At 40.2% G+C, this 23,225-nt stretch overlaps 1 protein-coding gene across 3 annotated transcripts in view; it reads right to left on the minus strand.

The window, feature by feature from the left end:
* Window positions 1–23,225, minus strand: part of pde5ab (phosphodiesterase 5A, cGMP-specific, b) — a 111,346-nt gene that overhangs the window by 26,722 nt on the left and 61,399 nt on the right. The window contains exons 8-12 of one of the 3 annotated variants that reach the window (XM_052010103.1): window positions 18,420–18,528; window positions 18,216–18,300; window positions 7,485–7,660; window positions 6,039–6,098; window positions 771–917 (exon numbers count right to left, since the gene is read on the minus strand). In XM_052010103.1, the coding sequence (XP_051866063.1) occupies window positions 771–917; window positions 6,039–6,098; window positions 7,485–7,660; window positions 18,216–18,300; window positions 18,420–18,528 (577 nt within the window). Of the gene's footprint in view, window positions 1–770; window positions 918–6,038; window positions 6,099–7,484; window positions 7,661–18,215; window positions 18,301–18,419; window positions 18,532–23,225 lie in introns of all 3 variants that reach the window. The other 2 variants (XM_052010105.1, XM_052010102.1) reach the window with 2 other exon arrangements.

The raw sequence follows: 23,225 nt of genomic DNA on the forward strand, positions 1-23,225 counted from the left end.
TTTTTATGTATTTTTGTTTTATTAACATTTTAATATTTCTAACAGTTTGAATAATTTTTAATAGATTCTAGTAATTCTTGAATGTTTCTGAATGTCAGAAATATTCATCGTTTTTGACTCCTGGTTTCGTTGGCTGTCAAAGGTTTTGCTAACTGTGTTGTGACTGAGACTTGTTCTTCAACTACCTTCCCCACCCACTATGTGACCACACGGGACCACCCAGCTGAAGACCAAGCCAAGTTGTTTCAACAAGGTCCCAGCTAGAAACCCAAACAAGTGGGTGGCTTACTTCTGACTGCTAATTTCAAGCTGATAAGAGTGGCAGCACCTTTGGATTCACTGAGTTTTGTGACTAATTTTTTCATTTCTACTTGGGAATACAGGAGAACAGAACCAAAGCATTTACCTTATAGGCACAGAACTATTACTTATCAACCCAATGGTCGAAACAAATGGCTGCAAGTTTCACAAATTGTACCAATTTAAGATTAAGTATGTTGGAACATTAGATAGGTTCTAAACTAGACTTTATTTCAAAATTTCTGATTCAAAATCATGCAAAATGTAATCTATTCCATCCCTTTCTCTACCAAATCTAGCTCTTAGATTAACAAGATATACAGTGCTCAAAATTCAATGTTTTCTTTTTTACAGCAGTTAAAGTCCTTCATCCCTCCTACCAAAAGAAATTAAGGTCTTCTTTCTGCTAATAGACAAAACTTAAACTTATAGGAATAGTCACTTAACTCAACTCTCAAAATTAGTTATACCTCATACTTCATCTGGAAATTCTGTAAAAAATTCAGATCAGTGAACATCCGGATGGCAGCCAATGTTGTCTCAACTTCAGACAAGTCAAAATCACTGAAGCTAAAATCTAGAAGCTTAAGTGAATGAGCAGAAGGAACTGTCTTGACCTATAAAAAGAAAACAACTCTTACAAGAATGAACATAACATAAGTGCATAAGGTGAATGATTATATATACTTACTATGTTTTTCCTACTCTAATTTTTACTTCTAATTAAGTGATGACCTGACAGAACAAGTAAATGAAATAGCTTTAGGCAAAGTCACTAATAACATCCTCAACAACTGTGGTCATGGTTATTTTACCATCCTTGTTCACTTCAACCACAGTACCCTCCTCCAACACAATTCTGGTATAATTCAGAAGATCCTTTTTTGGTCCTACCATTTCATGTGCAATCCGGGCAGAAAATCAGCAGTAATAATATCCCTTCTACTCTGGTGTACCCCAAGGATCTACGTACTCTTATCCCTCTTTTTTTTGTCATCTATAGAGTCCCCCATAGAGACATCATTCACAGATAAAAAGTCAGTTTCCACGTACACTCATGACATTAGTCATTAGTCATTTCACTCAGCAGGAGATGGGACTTGAAGCGAGAGGCTAAAGTTTCCAGCAGGTAAGTCACTGGACGTTGATTTCACTGAGCAGGGACGAGACTTGAAGCGAGAGGCGGGAAAGGTTAAAGGAGGTAGGTCTCGGGACTTGCTGATTTCACTCAGCAGGACCCTACAACTGGCACATTTGCAAATTGTTAGTTATTAGCGGAGTAGCTAATTGACACAGCCAATAAAAAAAAGTCAGGGTCAAATAGAATGGCCATTGTGTGAGTGGACAGTGTTAGAGTGGGGAAGCTGAGACTTTAGCTTGAAGAGGTGGAGTAAGTGGCCCAAGTTTGGAGAGTGAAAGCAGTTCTTTAGGGGAAAAACAGCTTCAGAGAGAAGGCATAGGTAAGAACAGGTAAGTATTTTATTTTGTTGTTATTATTGATTCAGCTTTGGTTCAGGAGGCTTTGGTGAGTGGAGGCTAAGTTGAGGTTAGGTAAGGTCTTTACTTCTTCCTCTCTCCTTTATTCTACAGTTAGAGAAGTGAAATGGCAGTCCGGGTAGTGGTATGCTCCTCTTGTAGAATGTGGGAAATTAGGGAGACCTCCAGTGTCCCTGATGACTACACCTGTGAGAAGTGCATCTGGCTGCAGCTCTTTACTTACTGTGTTAGGGAGACAGAGGTGGATGAACTCTGGATCACCTGGGCAACTGAGATGATAGACAAGAGTTATGGGGAGGCAGTCACACCTGGGTTGCAGGATGCAGGTAGCTGGGTGACTGTCAGGAAAGGGAATAGGCAGTCAGCGCAGGGTACCCCTGTGGTCATTCGCCTCAATAACAAGTATATCATTTTGAATGTTTGGGGGGTGGAGGAGAATGACCTACCAGAGGAAAGCCACAACGGTCAGGCCTCTGCCACTGAGTCTGTGGCTCAGAAGGGAAGGAGGGGGAAAGAGGAGTGCAATAGTGATTGGGGGATTCATTGGTTAGGGGAACAGAGAGGAGATTTTGTGGACAAGAATGAGACTCCCGTATGGTATATTTGCCTTCCAGGTGCCAGGGTCAGAGATGTCTTGGATTGAGCCCACAGCATTCTTAAGGGGGAGGGTGAGCAGCCATAAGTCATGGTCCACATCAGTACCAATGACGTAGGCAGGAACTTGATGAGGTCCTGCAAAGTGAGTTTGGGGAGCTAGGTGCTAAGTTAAAAGACAGGATCTCTAGGGTGGTGATCTCAGGATTGCTACCTATGCTATGTGTTAGCAAGGCAAGAAATAGGAAGATAGTGCAGTTTAACAAATGGCTAAGGAGATGGTGCAGCAGGGAGGGCTTTGATTTTTGGATCATTGGGCTCTCTTCCAAGGAAGGTGGGACCTGTACCAACAGGATGGTTTGCACCTGAACTGGAGGGAAGGGAACCAATATCCTTGTGGGAAGGTTTGCTAGTTCTGCTTGTAGAAGAGAGCAGTGGTGTGGGGGCACTTAAACTAGAGTTGCAGGGGGGTGGGAACCAGAGTGGCAAGGCAGCAAGTGGAGTGGCTGTGGGGGAAAGTAGATATAAAGCTTACAAGTAATAACAGAAATCTACTTGTTGATGAGCATGGTGGGACTAATGTCTTGAGATGAGTCTATTTCAATGCAAGGAGTATTGTAGGTAAGGCAGATGGACTTAGAGCATGGATCGGCATATGGAATTATGATGTTGTAGCCATTAGTGAGACTTGCAGGACTGGCAGCTCAATGTCCTGGGGTTTTGATATTTTAGACATGACAGAGAGGGTGGTATTAAAGGGGGAGGGATGGTATTACTCATTGAAAATGTCACAGCAGTGTTCAGAGGACATACAAGAGGGCGCATCTATTGAGGCAATATGGGTGGAACTGAGGAATAAGAAAGGGATGACCATGTTAATGAGACTATATTATAGACCTCCCAATAGTCAGCAGTATTTAGAGAAACAAATTTTTAGAGAGATAGTAGACAGTGGCAAGAAAAATAAGGTTGTGATAGGAGGTGATTTTTAACTTTCCACATATAGACTGGGACTCTCAAACTGTAAAGAGATTGGATGGGATAGAGTTTGTCAACTGTGTTCAGGAAAGTTTCCTTAATCAATATGTAGTGGTCCCATCTACAGAGCACAATACTGGATCTCCTCTTGGGGGAACAAGACAGGGCAGGTGATAGAAGTGTGTGTAGGGGAACACCTTGGATCTAGTGATCACAATTCCATTCGTTTCAAGATAATTATGGAGAAAGATGGGACAGGTCCTAGGGTTGAGATTCTAAATTGGAGTAAGGTCAATTTTGATGACATCAGAAGGGATCTGGCAGGTGTGGATTAGGATAGGTTCTTTTTTTGGCAAAAAGATGCTTGGTAATTGGCAGGCTTTCAAAAGTGAAATATTGAGAGTACGGAAACAGTGTTCCTGTTAGAATAAAAGGCAAGGCTAGCAGGTTTGGGGAACCTTGGTTATCAAGGATATTGAGGCTCTGGTAAAGAAACAGAAGGAGGTGCATATCAGGTATAGACAGTTAAGATCAAATTGATGCTTGAGGAGTCCAAGAAATGCAAGAGAACACTTAAGAAAGAAATCAGGAGGGTGAAAAAGGCCATGAGGTTGCTCTGGCAGACAGGGTGAAAGAGAATACCAAGGGTTTCCTTATCTATATTAAGAGCAAAAGGGTAGCAAGGGACAAAATTGGTCCTTTGGAAGATCAGCGTGGTCATCTATGTATGGTGCTGAAAGAGATGGGGAAGACTTTAAATGAATTTTTTGCATCCATATTTACTCTGGAGATAGCCAGAGACAATAGAACTGAGGCAAGAGTAGTGAGGTCATGGACCATATCGGGATTACAGAAGAGGAGATGCTGGCCGCCTTGAGATGAATTAACGTGGATAAATCCCCAGGGCCTGACAAGGTGTCCCCTCAGACCCTGTGGGAGGCTAGTGCAGAAATTGCAGGTACCCTAAATGTCCTTAGCCATGGATGAGGTGCTGAAGGATAGCTAGTGTTGTTCCATTGTTCAAGAAAGGCTCTAAGAATAAGCTGGGAAATTATAGGCCAGTGAACCTGACATCAATCATGGGTAAATTATTGGAAGGCATTCTAAGGGACAGGATATAAAAGTATTTGGATAAACAGGGCCTGATTAGGGATAGTCAACATGGCTTTGTGTGATTGTCTAACCAATCTTAGTTTTTTGAGGAGGTTACCAAGAAGGTTGAGGGAAAGGTGGTGGAAGTTGTCTACATGGACTTTAGCAAGGCCTTTGACAAAGTCCCACATGGGAGGCTGCTCCAGAAGGTTAAGTTACTTGGCATTCAGGATTAAGTAGCCAATTGGATTCAACATTGACTTAGCAGGAGAAGCCAGAGAGTGGTCGTAGATGGTTGTCTCTCTGACTGGAGGCCTGTGACTAGTGGTGTGCCGCAGGGATCGATGTTGGATCCATTGTTGTTTATCATCTATATTAATGATTTAGATGATAATGTGGTAAACTAGATCAATAAACTTGCAGATGACACCAAGATTGGGGGTGTAGTGGACAACAAGGAAAGCTATCAAAGCTTGCAGCATGAACTTGACTAGCTAGGAAAATGGGCTGAAAAATGGTAGATGGAATTTATTGCAGACAAGTGTGAGGTGTTGCACTTTGGGAGGACAAACCAGAGTAAGACTCGCACAGTGAATGGTAGGGCTCTGGGTTGTGCGGTTGAACAAAATGACCTGGGAATACAGATCCATAGTTCCTTGAAAGTGATGTCACAGATAGATAGGGTTATAAAGAGAGCTTCTGGCACTTTGGCCTTCATAAATCAAGGCACTGAGTACAGGAGTTGGGATGTTATGTTGAAGTTGTACAAGATATCGGCGAGGCCAAATTTGGAGTATTGTGTGCGGTTCTGGTCACTATCTACAGGAAAGATATCAATAAGCTTGAAAGAGTGCAGAGAAAATTTACAAGGATGTTGCTGGGACTTGAGGGCCTGAGTTATAGGGAAAGGTTGAATAGGTTAGGACTTTGGAGAATGAGGGGAGATTTTATAGAGGTATACAAAATTGAGGGGTTATAGATTGGGTGACTGCACCCAGGCTTTTTCCCTAAGGTTGGGTGAGACTAGAAGTAGAGGACATAAGTTTAGGGTGAAAGGTGAAACATAAGGGGAATCTGAGGGGAAACTTCTTCACTCAGAGGGTGGTGCAAGTGTGGAAGGAGCTGCCAGCTGAAGTGGTAGATGTGTATTCAATTGTGACATTTAAGAGCAGTTTGGATAGATACATAGATGGGAGTGGTGTGGAGGGATATGGTCTGGGTGCAGGTAGATAGGACTAGGCAGAAGATCAGGTCAGCATAGACTAGATGGGCTGAAGGGCCTGTTTCTGTGCTCCAGCACTTGATGACTCTGACTATCTACCTCTAACTTGCTACCTCACCTTTTCAAATGTATTAACGGACTGTTTGTCCTATATCCATTCCTGGCTGCTTCACAATTTCCTCTAGTTTAACCTTGGAAAGAGCAAAGGTTTTGACACTTGTGATGCAGTAGGAACTCTATAAATTTACCTGTCCAAATACTGGAAGTTACCAGATATAGTCACAACCTATATGCAATTAAATCAATGATGTACAAAATAACAGTATGCCAAATAAAAAATGAAAAGTGTTTTTACCGCTGTTACCTGAAGCTCCTCAGTTTCATTTTCAGTAGCAGATGCATGATATGAAAGTACCTAAAAAGAGAATCATCAAAATATGTTCTGAACACATTATCTAATGCCTGCAATTAAGAGCAATGTTTTTTTATTCATTTACATAAATTACTTACTTTAAAAAAAACTTTTAGAATAATTTGCTTGTAATTACTTAAATGACTTTCCACCATCTCTAAATTTAATCTTAGTGAAAAAAGCCTTCTGATGGTGTTAGCTGTCTAGAGGCATTGTCCAAGCCAGGATGACTGTTTGAGGCCAAGTTGCCATTCATGGATACTCCTCTTCATGGAATAGTCATGACAATGAGGCCTCCAAGGTTCAGCAAGCCACTCGACCGTGAACGGCAAACATGACTGGGTATCCGACAGGAGGCACACGCGTAGCATGGGGCAGGTCAGGCAATATCCAGCCCTTAGAATTTCACAGAATTTACAAAACAGACAATGTAAGTGATCTGCATGAACACTTATTTGACATGTGGCTCATCCCACCCACTTTAATCATTCAATATTCTGTTCCATTCATGTTTCTTTTGGTTGGTTGCTTCAAAAAAAATCTATTGTTTATCCCATTTTCTAACCAGATCTCTTTGGTTCCTAAACCAACACAGCGTGAAAGGAATCTGCCTCCTCCAGCTGGTAAGGAGGATGATTCCATTTTAAAATATGTATTTGATTTCTGAGGATCAAGGGTCAGTGGGAACTGTATAGGTGGGAAGTCCTGGGAACAGCAAAACACCAGTGAGAAAGCAAAGTTGGTAAAATTCTTAAGTTTGAATGTCCCCAGCACATACACCACTTTGTGTGCATCTCCAGTGCCTGCCATAGAGGGGAGCAGGTAACAGCAGCAGAAAGGATCCTAGAATCCTCAGTTTCAGTCTCTTTAAATCTGGAATCTTGTAAAAGACACCAATTTCTAGGGTATCACACTCAGTCTTTAGGATTCCAGGCCTTGATCATGTGTTACATTCTGCAGGTGGGCAACGGGCCCGAGCCTTTCATTGGACACCTCATGGCTTCTCAGGACAAAGACAAGGAAGTTTCTTATGAAGGGCTCTTTATAATCCATGATCCCTACCCACCAACCCTAATGCTAGTCACCTGCAGCCAAGCCTTCCTGAATATAAATAATATTCTATGGGTTGGGTATAGCAGGAATGAGTAAGCCAGGCCATAAACAAATGTTTCCTTTAACCAGTGACTTGAAACATTAGTAACAGTGCTTGATCATATCTTTCAAGGAACATGAAGCAATTAAGACATAATTGTAATAATATCTCTAGGTATTTCTGTACTGGCCAACTATTTAAATACGGTTCAGGGAAAGGAAGATCAGTGGATAAGGATGTACCAAATGATGAGCTTGGAAGGTAGCAATGAAAATTAAAACATTTTTGGCACTTACCTCAAGTGTCACTACTTGTTTTGCCATTGCCATTTCAACAGCTTCGTACATTTGAGTGTTCTGTATGCCCAATCCACAAAAAATGGCAAATGCTTCCAGAAATTGTTCATCATTTTTATTGAAGGCCTTGATTTTGTCAAAATTTTCACCCATTTTGTTCATCAGCTGGCAAACACCTGCAGAGCACAATTACATATTTTAAAAAAGAAATTAAAATTATAATTTGACTGCAATTATATTTCAATGTTGTGCATTTTGTTCAGTTCATGTAGTTTGAAATCATGTGATATAGAGGCTGGAATAACAGACACCTCTTTGCCAGCATGATGTAATCTTTTACAATCACAAAGCAAACTTAGATACTCTGGTGGGTTACTAAATCCTACCAATCATTTTGGCGGACTTTGGAGAAGCTAAGTTTTGTTTCTCTAATCAGGAATAGCAGGGCAGGACCGTGCAGGCGCGTGACGTAAGTGGTTAGCGCGTGGACAGTTTAAAAAGAGAAAGAAACAACTTCGGCAGTTTCGTTTTTCGGGTCGTTTTGGCGGACTTCGGACAAGCTAAGTTTTGTCTTCTCTAATCAGGAATAGCAGGGCAAGACTGCGCAGGCGTGTGACGTAAGCGGTTAGCGTGCGGGCAGTTTAAGAAGACCACCATATTGAGCGGGCAGCGTTTGGAGCAGGCAGCTGAGTGAGAGGGAGCAGAGCGGTTGGGCTTTGGCTCTAGGGGCTTTGGTGCTGAAGGGGTGAGGCGGGTGAGTACCTGGTAGGTAAGGTTTACCTGTTAGCTGTTGTTGTTATAAATTTTTAAGTAGGATAAAACTAGGTGGAGTAAGAATTAGTTCAGATGGAGAACATGGTGGTGTGCAGCAGCTGCATGATGTGGGAGCTAGTGGACCCTGCTGGGGTGCACGGTGACCACTTCTGAAGTGCTGGAGGCTGATGGAAATTCAGCTCAGAATTGATGAGCTGGAGTCACAGCTTCAAACACTGCAAAGCATCAGGGAGGGAGAGAGTTAAGTAGATACTGTGCATCAGGAGACAGTCACCTGCCTCTCCACCCCCCCCCTTGGAGCAGGTACTTCTAGGGTACAGGAAGTAGAAGGGTGACTGTCAGGGGAGAGAAAAAGAAAGAGAAAAGGCAGATGGTGCAGAGGACCCTGGAGGCTGTTCCCCTAAATAACAGGTTTTCTGCTTTGGAAGCTGTTGAGGGGGTTGACCTACAGGGATCAAGCAGCAGTAGCCAGGGCACTGGCACTGGTCCTGCTGCTCAGAAGGGAAGGGAGAAGAGGAAGGTGGTAGTGATAGGGGACTTGACAGTCAGGGAAACAGGTTGTTCTGTGGAAGTGAGCATGAATCCTGGACAATATGTTGCCTCCCAGGTGCCAGGGTCCAGGATGTCTCTGATCGGGTCCACAGTATTCTTGAGCAGGAGGGAACAAGCCAGAGGTCGTGGTACATGTTGGTACCAATGACATGGGTAGGAAGAAGGAAGAGGTCCTGAAAAGTGAGTTTAGGGAGCTAGGCAGAAGGCTGAAGAACAGGACCTCAAAGGTAGCAATCTCAGGATTGCTGCCAGTGCCATGTGATAGTGAAGGTAGGAATAGGAGGAGATGGTAGATTAATGTGTGGCTGAGGAGTTGGTGCAGGAGGGAAGGTTTTAGATTTTTGGATATTTGGGATCTCTTCTGGGGAAGGTGGGACTTGTACAGAAAGGACAGGTTACACCTGAACCTGAGGGGGACCAATATCCTTGCAGGCAGGTTTGCTAGGGTGGTTCGGGAGAGTTTAAACTAGTTTGCCAGAGGGGTGGGTCTGAGGATGAAGTGGATGGGGGGAAAAGTCAAATCTAACATGTAGAGAGACTTTAAGGAAGGAGAAGGAGAGTACAGGGTATAAAAGTAGAAAGGTGGATGGGCTAAAGTGCATTTACTTAAATGCAAGAAGTATCAGGAATAAGGGTGATGAACTGAGAGCTTGGTTAAGTACATGGGATTATGACATTGTGGCTCTTGCAGAGACTTGGCTGTCACCAGGGCAGGAATGGATATTGAATATTCCTGGATTTCAGTGTTTTAAAAGGGATAGGGAGAGGGGGCGGAGGTGGTGTTACTGGTCAGGGATACTATTACAGCTGCAGAAAGGGTGGATAATGCAGAAGGATCCTCTCTAGAGTCAGTATGGGTGGAAGTTAGGAACCATAAAGGAGCAGTTACTCAACTGGGAGTATTCTATAGGCCCCCTGGTAGCAGCAGGGATACTGAGGAGCAGATTGGGAGGCAGATTTTGAGAGGTGCGAGAATAACAGGGTTGTTATCATGGGAGACTTCAACTTCCCAAATATTGATTGGCACTTGCTTAGTGCCAAAGGTTTAGATGGGGCAGAGTTTATTAAGTGTGTCCAGGACAGATTCCTGTCACAGTGTGTTGACAGGCTGACTAGAGGGAATGCCATATTAGATCTAGTATTAGGTAATGAACTGGGTCAAATGACAGATCTTTTGGTGGGTGAGCATTCGGGCGACAGTGACCACTGCTCCCTAACTTTTAGCATTGTCATGGACAAGGATAGGAGCAGAGAGGATGGGAAGATATTTAATTGGGGAAGGGCCAATTATGAGGCTATTAGGCTAGAACTTGCGAGTGTAAATTGGGATGACATTTTTGAAGGGAAATGTACTATGCAGATGTGGTCATTGTTCAGGGATCTCTTGCAGGATGTTAGGGATAAATTTCTCCCAGTGAGGTAGAGAAAGAATGGCAGGGTGAAAGAACCATGGGTGACAACAACGAGTTAGGAAGAAGGCAGCATACATAAGGTGCAAGCAGCAAGGATCAGATAGGGCTCATGAGGAATATAGGGTAGCAAGGAGGGAACTTAAGAAGGGGCTGAGGAGAGCAAGAAGGGGACATGAAAAGGCCTTGGTGAGTAGGGTTAAGGAGAATCCAAGGCTTTTCACATATGTGAAGAGCAGAAGTATGATGAGAGTGAAGGTAGGTCCGATTAAAGACAAAGGTGGGAAGATGTGCCTGGAAGCTGCGGAAGTGGGTGAGGTTCTCAATGAATACTTCTCTTCAGTATTCACCATGGAGAGGGGCCTTGATGATGCTGAGGACAGTGTTGGTAAGGTTAATGTTCTGGAGCATGTAGATATCAAGAGAGGATGTGTTGGAGCTGTTAGAAAATATTAGGACAGATAAGTCTCCGGGGCCTGACAGAATATTCCCCAGGCTGCTCTGCGAGGTGAGGGAGGAGATTGCGAACTGTTGGCTAGGATCTTTGAGTCCTCATTGTCCATGGGAATGGTATTGGAGGGTGGCAAACATTGTCCCCTTATTCAAAAAAGGTAGTAGGGATAGTCCAGGGAATTACAGACCAGTGAACCTTGTGTCTGTGGTGGGCAAGCTGTTGGAAAGGATTCTATGAGCATTTAGAGAATCATGGACTGATTAGGGACAGCCAGCATGGCTTTGTGAAGGGAAGATCATGTCTCAAGCCTGATGGGGTTCTTTGAGGCGGTGACCAGGCAGATTGAGGGTAGTGCAGTAGATGTGGTCTGCATGGGATTTTAGTAAGGTGTTTGACAAGATTTCACATGGTAGGCTTCTTCAGAAGGTCAGAGGGCATGGGATCCAGGGAGGCTTGGTCATGTGGATTCAGAATTGGCTTGCCTGTAGAAAGCAGAGGGTTGTGGTAGAGGGGGTGCATTCAGATTGGAGGGTTGTGACTAGCAGTGTCCCACAAGGATTGGTTCTGGGACCTGTACTTTTTGTGATATTTATTAATGACTTGGATGAGGGGGTCGAAGGGTGGGTTAGCAAGTTTGCAGACGACACAAAGGTCGGTGGTGTTCTGGATAGTGTGGAGGACTGTTGAAGCTTGCAGGCAGATATTGATTGGATGCAGAGCTGGGCTGAGAAGTGGCAGATGGAGTTCAATCCAGAGAAGTGAGGTGGTACACTTCAGAAGGACAAACTCCAAGGTGGAGTACAAGGTTAATGGCAGGATTCTGGGTAGTGTGGAAGAGCAGAGGGATCTGGGGGTTCATATCCACAGATCACTTGAAAGTTGCCTCACAGGTGGTTAGGGTAGTTAAGAAAGCTTATGGGATGTTGGCTTTCATAAATCATGGGATTGAGTTTAAGAGCCGTGAGGTAATGATGCAGCTCTACAAAACTCTGGTTAGACCATACTTGGAGAACTGTGTCCAGTTCTGGTCGCCTCATTATAAGAAGGATGTGGAAGTGTTAGAAAGGGTGCAGAGGAGATTTACCAGGATGCTGCCTGGTTTGGAGAGTATGGATCATGAGGAGAGACTAAGGGAGCTAGGGCTTTACTCATTGGAGAGAAGGAGGATAAGGGGAGACATGATAGAGGTATACAAAATATTGAGGAATAGATAGAGTAGCCAGCCAGCACCTCTTTCCCAGGGCACCAATGCTCACTACAAGAGGGTATGGCTTTAATTGGTCGGAAGTTCAAGGGAGATATCACAGGGAGGTTTTTCACCCAGAGAGTGGTTGATGCATGGAATCCGCTGCCTGGGGTGGTGGAGGAGGCAGGTACATTGGTCAAATTCAAGACATTGCTAGATAGGCATATGGAGGAATTTAAAATATAGGGATATGGGGGAGGTAGAGGGTAGATAGTCTTAGGTGAGGTTTAAAGGTTGGCACAACATGGTGGGTCAAAGGGCCTGTATTGTGCTGTATTGTTCTATGGTTATATTTACAAGCATCAGTAACTGAAAGCAGTTGAGCCACAAAGCAAAATTCACAGTTCCTGCAGTCTCTCTGGGACCAGTGTAAAACATACAAGTTAATGGTACCAAATATAAAGTAAATTATTTATCAGCACTATACCTACACTTTGTGGATCTTTGACCCCTCCTGTGGCCTATTCTTGTGCTGTCATTTGACAAACTGAGATGTGATGTAAAACTTCACAATTGGGATCATTTTAACCCAGTTTGTCAGCTAGGAAACAAACAGGATCAAATCTTCCTTTCCAGCCTGAGTTTGCATTTGGAAAAAGACTGTGTGCCTTTGAGTGTGGTCTGCCTTTAAATGCTGCATGTTCTGGCAACTCTTGGCTTTCTGCTTTCTTCCCTGAGTGTTTCCAGGTATATCACATGTTATGAATTGTAAAAGAAGCAGATGATCCCAGCACTTCTGAAAATATTGATCTGCCAAGATTAGAGTACGAAATCTAAATCTGTCGTCCTCCCAACTGCATAGAAATTCATTGCTCTTATTTCTATTTACAAATAATTATGCTCATTTCCTAATAATGTATGCCTTTGTAAATGCTATCTGAAAACTTTGGAACTATGGTGCCTGTGGGCATTTCTTTGGCTCAGAGTAATGAGAAAACTACAGATTTGTGGTATCTTTGTCTTAATCAGGGTCTGTTGAAGATTAACTGCCCAAGATTGTTGTGATTAATCAAAACACTGTTCATGTATCAGTACAAGGTGAATTAAATTGACCTTGGTCTTTTTGTCTTGCAATTCCTATGTTCTAAAATCACTTTGGGGAAAACAGTACTTCATAATAAGTAATGCTGATTTCATGAATAATTTTATATTCAAGAAACCACTTTCACCTGTGCAATCCAAATGTGCTGCTACTGGAGTAGTACGTCACTCATGAACAAAGATATTTGCAACAAAGGAGCAAGGATTCAGATTCAGATTCAAATTGATGTAGAAATTTTAAGGACTGCATATCTTATTCTACTTTGGAATAACACAAGCAGTTTTTTGATATTGCTTCCCAAGCTTTAGAAGTGGAAGCAATATGTCTTTATAAAATACTCTGATTGTAGGGTATTATCAGATCCTTGAACAATATTTTGGATCAACAGATTTCCAGGGGTTTTATTGATTAAATTCTACAGCACCAGACAGGCTATTCAGGCCACAACGTCATGCTGATCTTGATGCCAATCTATACTAAATGTCCTCCACCTGGTGTATCATGTATATCCCTCCATATTCATGTTTCTCTAAAGGCCTCTTAAACTACTAGACTGCCTGCTTCATTCTTTCCCTGCACCCCCTCCCCCCCCAAAAAAACCTTAAAAGCATGTCCTCTGGTGTTTGACATTTCTATCCTGGGGAAAAGATTCTGACTGTCTACCCTATATATGCTTCTCTTAATTTTACAAACCTCTTATCATGTCTCCCCTCAGCCTCCAACACTCTCGGAAGAACAACCTAAGTTTGTCCAACCTTATAGCTTGGATAAACTTGTGTTGTTCTCCCTAGAGGTATACTTTCCACATTTCTGTTTACTTCATATTTTCATTGCTAATTTTAAAAAGAGGAGGGATCATATGCTATATTAATGAGGCAAATGCTGTATAAAATCAAACCAGAATTTTACTAAAACCTATACAGCCATTGTTAACATTATTCAAGTAATAATCAACAGATGAAAATGTACATGAGACAAAAGCCACACAAAGAAGCAACAGCAAAGATTTTGCTGACAAAGTTGAGAATGTAAAAGACAGAGGCATGCACCGAAAATGGGTTCCAGCATGATGCATGTCAGAATACAGCAGGTATAAATCACTGAACACTTGGGTGCAAAAACTATGAAAATATAATAATTTCATCAACCACAATTGCCATGTGCATTTAACTGATTAAATGTGCTCTACTGCAACACTATTTTGTCATCAATTTCTTAAAAGATCAAATATTTCAATTCCACAAAGTAAATAACAAATAGCTAAATGATAATAATTTTTTTTAAACACAAGGATATCAAAAAACACTTTTGTGAAACAGTGGTGGAATTTGCACATAAGATACTTAAGCATTTATTTGAATTTTTCTCTTCTTCATGTTACCTACTTAACATGGCTCAATCCTTGCTAACCATTCTACATAGAATATTTCCACATGTATCAATCCAGGTTCCAATTCCAAATAGCTACCCCTAACACCCATTGCTGGTCTCTGATACTGAGTCTGATACCAACTCTCTCCACCCAGCCCACCGATTTATTAATACTACTAATATCCCCCAATATCTTTTACTTTCATGTTAAAAATAGCTGAAAGCTGCAAGTTTTTTGAGAATCTGGAAGCAGGGTGAAAAAATTAGTGGGTACAATGTCTCCTTAAAGACCTTATCCTTAAAGTGTAATTTTAAATTGCATTAGATTTATGTGTGAACAGGTAGATGAATTAATTTGATCAAAATTGTTGAGCGTGCAAAACCTGACATTCAAATTTGCAAATCCAATGTCTGTGTCAATGGAAATGGGATTCAAGAATGCTAGAGATTGCCACTCACTGCAAGGTACAGCTGCAGCCCACAGTTGAAGAGTGGTAGCTAAGTCCAAGGCTACAAAACCAGAGCTGAACCTAGCCTGAAATGTACTGGTGAGACCTGATTAGTCTGTTATCATTGCAATGGTGAAGTGTTTCAGTTGTCAAAATAAAGTTCATATTAGAAAATGTGTACATCCAGGGCTAAGCAAGCAAAAAAAAATCCTAAATTCAGTGGCAATTTGAATGACAAATGAAGGGAAAATATCATAGCTTGGAGATTATATCAGAACAATGTCAAGTTGAAGTGAAGCAAATGTGCATTTTTGCAATGCGCAGTGTACCTTAATTTAAAAGTTAATTCCACTGGCCTGCAGGCAGTGAGGAAGAAAAATATAGACAGCATCACCAAAGTCCAAAAATATTGCAAAGCTCAAGTCATTCCTAATGATATCTTCTAGCTCTTCTTGTATCACTCATTGAAAAGGGATGAAAAATAGATGTGGAGCAGGGGACATCAACGTTCATACGCCAATTGCAAGAAGTTCTTCCTGTTTATTGTGGTAACATGCAAAAGTTGAAATTGCCAGGTGGTGTATCTTCATATTATGCTGCTACAAATAGATTGGCTGAAAGATCAGTCAGAAAAGTTTTTGAAAAAATCCTCAAGTAAGTACTGGATATTCAAACCTCAACATGTAACATTGCCTTGCCAATTTCTTGCTGAAGTACAGATATACACCTGCAGAACTCTTAATGAAAAGAAGGTTGAGAATATGATTCAGCCTTGTTCAACCAAATTTGCCCTTTCAAGTTGAATAGAAACAGTTTGACTAAAATAATCAGAAGAAATGTAATTTCATCTAAAATGAGTGTATTTGTATTCATAGCTTCCTTAGCAAGTCAAACTCACACACAAGAGGTGGGAACCACTGTAGAGGTCTATGGAACTAAGAAATATTCAGCTGAAATTCATGATAAAAGCTGATGTATTCATGTTGATTAAATGAACTCTTCAAGAGGTGGAACAAGTCCTACTATATCACCAAATGGAGACACAAGAGACTGCAGATGCTGTAATCTGGAGCGAAAAAAAAACAAACTACTAGAGGAACACAACCGGTCAGGCAGTATCTGTGGAGGCAGAGGGATTGTCAGCATTTTGGGTTGACACTGTGCATCAGGATCTAGCAGTTTTTTTTTAAAACTATATTACAAAACTAGATCCAGTGCAGACTTCAGGAAATGTAGTGCCAAATCCAAGCAAATATGACAATGAAACAGATTCTTCTTTGAATTCAACTTAAAGCCAAACAGTCTTAAAAATTGACTTAACATCAAAAGCTGTAAGGAGATCAGGAATGTTCTGAAAACAAATTAATGGACTAGGTTTATAGTTCTTCACTTAAAGAAAGCCTGTTATAATGATGCATAAATTTGCACAACACTGTTAAAAGGTTATGTTAACATAAGCAACTTCCTTTTTTTTAAAAAAAGAGGGGTAATGTGGTGTATCTATATGCACAGACTTGCTGTACTCTGATTAAACAAGGTACAGGTATAGGGATGTTCTGTGATCCTATTGGACAAGAGAATCATGTGATGCTGCATGGACACGACGTGCATCAAGGCTAACTGTTCCACATTGAAACTGCTTCCTTTTTCTGATATGCAGTAATCTTTAGATTTGGCCCTTCATTCTAAATACAAGATAAGATAGTAATACTTGACAATGCTCAAAATAAAAATCAATAGCTTTGAAATAAGATTTAGTCATCTGTCTGCATGTACACATATAGCTTTGAGTGTTTGTTAGTGGTATTGTAAAATATCCAATCATGCATCAGCAGCCCATTGTACTCTCCCTCCATTCATGGAAAAGAAAATCAGGTGGAATGTAAAGCAGCAGCTGATATACTATTGCCAGATTTGTGCTATCACAAAGATGAATTTCATTCTCTTTCTGTACATTTCAATCCACTTTTTTAAATTTGTTTCTGTCAGATACGTATAGGTCTGAATTTTGTGGAGAAATTCTGGCATTTCTCCACTTGAGTGACTAAAATAATACCTAATCCTAATACCAAAAAAAAGCAATTAAAAAATTTAGATTAAATCAATTAATTAAAAAAACATAAATTAACTGAATTTTACCTGGGTCCCTCACAACTATTTCTCCATTCTTAAAATAAGTTGACATTTGGGGATTGGCTAAAGGTTTGCCTAGACTGACAGGAATGAACACATGGTCCATTTGAAAAGCAGCTTTATGTTTTCTATTGAATTCCTGTCCTTCCATGCATTGTATTTGGTTTGCTGTCTGGTTGGTGATCACCTATGACTTGGCAAACTTGGCTAATAATGCAGGTTCAATGCACATGAGGAACATAAAAGAAATATCCAATGTATCTGTCGATATCCATTCATCTATATCCATATACCTGAGTCTATCCATCAGTATCCAACAACCTAAATCCAATGATTTGCATGCTTATCATTCCTCTATACACATTTATCAACCTCTGTCCGTCTACATCTTCACATCAGTATACATACATTATATCAATCCTTCTGTATCATTTATCTTTCTCAGTTCATCAATATCCATCAAATCATATCCATCCAACAACTATCTATCCATCAACATTAGTACATCAGCATTCATCCATCACAATCTATCCATCTATAGCCATTCATCTATACCCATCTATCAATTTCCATCCATCTAAATCCAACCAGTTAATTTAATCCATCCATATCCATCTATCCAAATCCATTCATCAATAATCCATGAATATCCACTCATCTATATCCACTCATTTTGATCCTTTCCTCTAGATCCACCCCTCTCGATCTGCCCTTCTTGATCGCCCACCTATATGCATTTATACTCATTCACACCCTTTACTAGTTAAGCATGTATCTCTGCATCCCTGTCCATACTTCCACATCAATCCACCTATCTATGCAATTCTTTAACAGGAAAAACTTTCACTAAACTAATACATGTAATGAGAATAGTTTCTTCTATAAACTTCTGTAATTAAACCAATTAATTATTCCAGTGAAGTATACTATATGCAATTCAAAGGGATGTATTGTTATTTAGAGTTAAGGAGATAAATTCAGTAATTAAGTTTGTGCTTTCCATAATTCCCAGTTCAATAATAGCAGTACTAAGAACACAGATTGGACTCCACAGAATCTAAGTATCTCCTGCAACAGTAGTTAGCTAAGCTTTTTCAATAATTAATGCACCCCAGTGAAAATAGTATAAAAGACAGTAGAGAACCAAGAATCTAATATTTCTCTACCAAACTACGCATCTTTTAACGTATGAAGTGAATCATTTAAAGATTGCTGATAGAATGAATATAAAAATGCACATAAAACCCCACACATACAAGCAACAAAAATGTACATTAAAATGTTCAGAGAAGCTCCAGTACCTATAACTTTATTCTTCTTTCCATTTTTAATTGGGGTGCAGAGCAAGCTTTTTATTTGCTTGTTTGTACTTTCTGCATTTTCATTCTATCAAGCAAATAAAAATAGGGTTAAAAGCTACCGGGAATATTCCAAATGTAGCTAAATTATATAATCCTAGAGCTAAATCTGCATAAATTTGTTGAGGATTTAAAATATTCACTTACTGTCCACGTGAACCTTGTATCCTTGCAAAGATCTGTAATATTCAATGTTTCCATGGTGTTTTTTGCATACTTTGCAAACATATAGTTGATTTTATTTATATTGTAGTTCCTGCTAAAAACAGAACAAATTTGTGTTAGCAGGCTCAGTAGTTAACAAGAGATCTGCCCATTCATTAGAGATAATAATATACAATTTTAAACAGAGCTTTCTTTCTTTGTTTCCTTCCAAACTGTTTTGCCAGTAAGATTAAGCCATAAGCTGTCCTGTACCCTTCAACCATTTATTATTTCTACATCCGTTTAGTAAATCTAAATCCAACTTACTGTTCAATTTATTTAATGCTGGATTACTAAAGTATTGCAAGTAGTTTTTAAAGGGGCCTTTTTAATTGAGCGTAAATACTCAGATAGTACGATGAATATTTTAACAGGCAGGTCTGGATCTTCCACATTAGCTGGCTTTTACCTTTGCAACTATATGGAAGTTTCAGATCCCTGAATTAAGGTGGTAGTCTCAACTTCCTGCAAAGCTGATCATCACTAATTCATCTATCAGACTCCTCATTGGAACAGGGGAGTGTAAATGTCTGCAATTTTCCTAACACTTAGGCTGAGAAATCTGCCCACTGAACGTGGAAAGTTAACTGATGGTTCATTCATTTTAATCAGAAGAAATAGCCACTGAGGGAAGCACAAGATCATTTTATATTTCCTTGATTTAATTTTGTTCTTTTAAATGTATTTTATTGTTTGCTAGTTAAAACAGTTTAACATTTTGTAAATTTTTGTTAAATATTGAATGTTTGTGGAATTCTGTGACGCCAGGGAGCAGGGTTTAACCAGCTGTTAAAGCTATTCTCGGGCTGAGTTTTATCACTTATGATCAGTGATCAGGTGAATCGTCTATGGGGGCTATTCAACTGATTAGATACATTCTCAGAGACAGCAAAGCAGAAAGTATATTAAAAAAAATGAGATGTAAATCAGTGTCCAAAAAACAATATAACTGTTAAATTATGAGGAAGGAACAAAATAAAATACAAAAGCTAAGTAAAATCTTACTACTTAGTTTCTCAAAGGAATTGCAATAGTTAATGTCTTCTGAGAGAAATGGAACTTGATACTTAATATTTCAGGTACAAAGTGATTGTTACTCCTGACTGTGTGAGGCTTAAACTGACCTTCAGTGTAATGATCTTGGGTAATTAGCTGAAAACCATGCCATAAGAGTAATCTCTGTTCAGGTTACATTCATTAAGGCAGGAACAGCATAGTCCATGTTAGAGCATGGTATTAGTGGCAGCAACTTCTCGATTACTGCATTTAACTGTGCCATGTGTGAATGCCAGAAACTGTAGTTTTACCCATTAATAATTTGAAGGGAGGCTGGCCTTTTCATTAATACTGCAAATGATCATCCATTATATTATACATTGCAATTCAGAATATAACTCCCATTTCTACTGTTTTTTTTTTACTGACTCTCCTTTTCAACTATTTCTCTTCTGAATTTCATCCCTTAGCTCCTCTTTGACTTTATCTCATTATTATCTTATGTGGTTTTCGTTGTCTTTTCCCTCCTCTTCACGTGTGAGAAATGGTGGGTGAGATGACATGATTTAATGGAACAGAAGTCACTAGTAACTGTAAACTGAAATTAGAGTGAGCAGCAGCAATCTTCAGTAGCTCTCAGAAAATCCTTACTTCAAACACGTACACTTCCCTCATATCAAATTTGCTACCCTATGGCTTTTTCTTATCTCTGTCATTTCCTCTCCTCTCTCTTGCCCTGCTGTCACTTACAGCTCTTAACCTTTTAATAACTCTTTTCTATGCTCACACACATCTGTTTTAAAATCTACATTTCTTGGTGGTGAAATTCATCATTTTGATTATTATGCTAAATGCACTCAATAGTATTCACAAACTCCTTAGCATTTGGTTCCACTGAAATCAGTGTAACTAAATGTGCAGAAGAAAGACCCTCATTCAATACTGTCATGCACATTTAATGCTTGTGACCAAAGATGTATATATTTGCCTTGGTGTCTGGAATTGGTGTCACTGGGAAATTTGAGTGCAACAAGGCTGTCTGGACTCTCCTCTGCTTGACCATCTAAAATTAGACAGTACCATGGAGACAACAATGCCAGACCTTCCTATCTCACCACCCCTTTCATATTCTTTCCATGTATGATTGTAGGGAGGCAGGTTTTAGCAATTTGCAATTTTCCCACCTCACATTGGCCCTGACTAAAGGCAACATCAGGGCAGGGATGGTGTAAGACCCTAAACTTGCAGTGAAATATTAGCTGTTACTCTTTGGAAGCAATGGTCCTGCCCAATGGACATCCTTCTCTTTCTTCTGGTTCCAACTACCCATCCACTGAGGACATCAGTCAAATGCTCAACCTAAAAGTAACATAATGGGTAGATATTTTCAATGTTTCTGCATGCTTTAAACTTTGATCTTCTAATGCAACCATGTTTGTCCTAATATGGTGCAACAGAAATCTGCATGGCAGTAGCCTGATGCATCTAGGTAGCAATGATCCTGCTGGGAGACAATTCTCCCTAACCAGTGATGTCCAATGTAGGAAAAAAAGTTGAATTAGATTGGGACAGAGCAGAATGGAGGATTTTTGTTCTGGCTCTCCTCTAATAGGAAGGCTGATATAGAAATATTTCAGGCCAGATAATATAACAGGCATGGAAACAGGCCCTCCTGCCCACCGACACACAAAAAGCTTGAGGAACTCAGCGGGTCAGGCAGCATCTATGGAGGGAGATGGACAGTCGATGCTTCAGGTCAAGATTCTTCCCATGTTCCCCTCAGCTCTACTCAGGTTATACCACGCACCTGTACACTGGACAATTTACAGTGGTCTGTTATTCTACCAACCATAAGTCCTCATGATGTGGGAAGAAACTGGAGTATCTGGAGGAAACTCATGCAGTCACAAAGAGAACAATGCTAACTCCACATAGATAACACTGGAAGTTTGGATTGAACTGGCATCACTGGAACTGTCAGGCAGCAGCTCTACTAGCATCACCACTGTGCTAAAAGAGAAGTCATGTTGCAAGAATAATTGTTTAAGCTACGAGAGCAGGATTAATAAATAAGAAGATGGAGGCAGATTCTCACAATGCATTTCACACATAAATGAAGTGGGGCGGGAGACAATGGAAACAGCAGAAGATAATAATGAAATAAAGTAAAAAGGGAGTTAATGGATGAAGAGCAATAGAAGTTGAAAAGGAGACAACAGCCTATTTAGAAAAGAGAGAGAGGAATATTCTGAATTGCAATGTGTAATACAAAGGAAAGTCATTTGCAGTAATACCGAGAATGTCAGCATCACTCCCATTAATTAGTGGGTAAAACTGGCAGCAACCTCTGGCATGGCATAGTTAAATGCAGTAATCTTGAAGCTGCTGCTACAAACTGCACAAGGAAATGTAGAGTAGTTTATAAAGGACTGATCTGTGCTTGTTCTGGCCTGCCAGCTGCACTTGTGCCCCTATGCACTCCCCCTGGCTACACTTCATTATTTTCGACCCTACACATTCAATTTTCCATATGGACATCTCACAGGACAGATCAGGCCACTAGTGGCAAATAGACCTCAAACAGCAGATCCTGAGGACCTGCTCACTGTCTGCCCTCTGCCTTTTGACAGCTTACTGCTTTCAAAGGCCTTTGAACGATATTTAAATGTTTCTGCTGATTATAGAGAGTTTAAAACTGATCATATGGAGCTGAGAAAGTAAAATATATAAATTAAGAAAATAACTTCAATATGACTTTGAGTGCTAAAAATTAATTCAAAATATCAAGGTGAAATAAATTAAAGAACCTGCACTTTTTCCAATCAAGTTTGGTAACCCTATTCAACTGAATAAGGTTCCACTAAATATCCCTGGCATAAAGCTGAGAACGTCGGCAAAGTGCACATGGCCCATCAGCTCAGAATGCTTCTATGCTCAGCCCCTGGATCAGTGGTGGTGGAGGATGTCTCTGGCATCCGACCTGCAATTCATATCCAAATTCCATACTGCAACATGCAGATGCTTAAGTCAAGAGTAAACTGATCCACTCTCAACAATCTGAAGATCAGTACACTTGAAGCCAACATTCTTTACATGCTGCTGTTACTTTTGCTTCAAACTCTGTATAACTTGCTTTAAGTTGATTCACAAAAATTTCTGCTTATTCTTGGATTAGTTATAAAGAAGGAAACAGAGAATCTCACTACCTTAAAGTTCAAGCTAAATCCCTGTAATAGTGTCAACACACATCACCGCCACCCTGTTATTTTCTGACCCAATTTATATTTCTTGAAATGGTTCTTACTAATCACTTTTTTTTTAGTGTAAATTTAACAAATATACACTCAAGATCTAACTTGACTGAACACAGTTATAAAATTTGTTATTTTCTGTATATTATTCTTTGGAAGAAACCAGTTCTATTTTGATTCCTTAGAATTATGGTTGCCAGTTGTTGAATATCCAATTTATTTGTTTGCTTAAGAAAATGGGTGGAAGAAAAAATTAGCAAGTGTTGGGGTGGGAGAAATATACATATATATGTTTTGCAAAGACTAATTTGAGAGACAATAATTGCTGCTTCTATTTGTTTCAAAATATAGAAAGAGTCTATCTCAGACACTGCAATTTATCTGGTCAAATAACAAAACATACTTATTGCTTCCGTTAATGAATTTCCCCAGGGTCTTTACAGAGTAAAAAGAAATCAAATTATGGTTTAACTGCAGCTTGGGCGATTGGATAAAAGCTGTG

This window comes from Pristis pectinata, chromosome 2, assembly GCF_009764475.1.
Source record: "Pristis pectinata isolate sPriPec2 chromosome 2, sPriPec2.1.pri, whole genome shotgun sequence".
In the NCBI taxonomy this organism is placed as follows: domain Eukaryota; kingdom Metazoa; phylum Chordata; class Chondrichthyes; order Rhinopristiformes; family Pristidae; genus Pristis; species Pristis pectinata.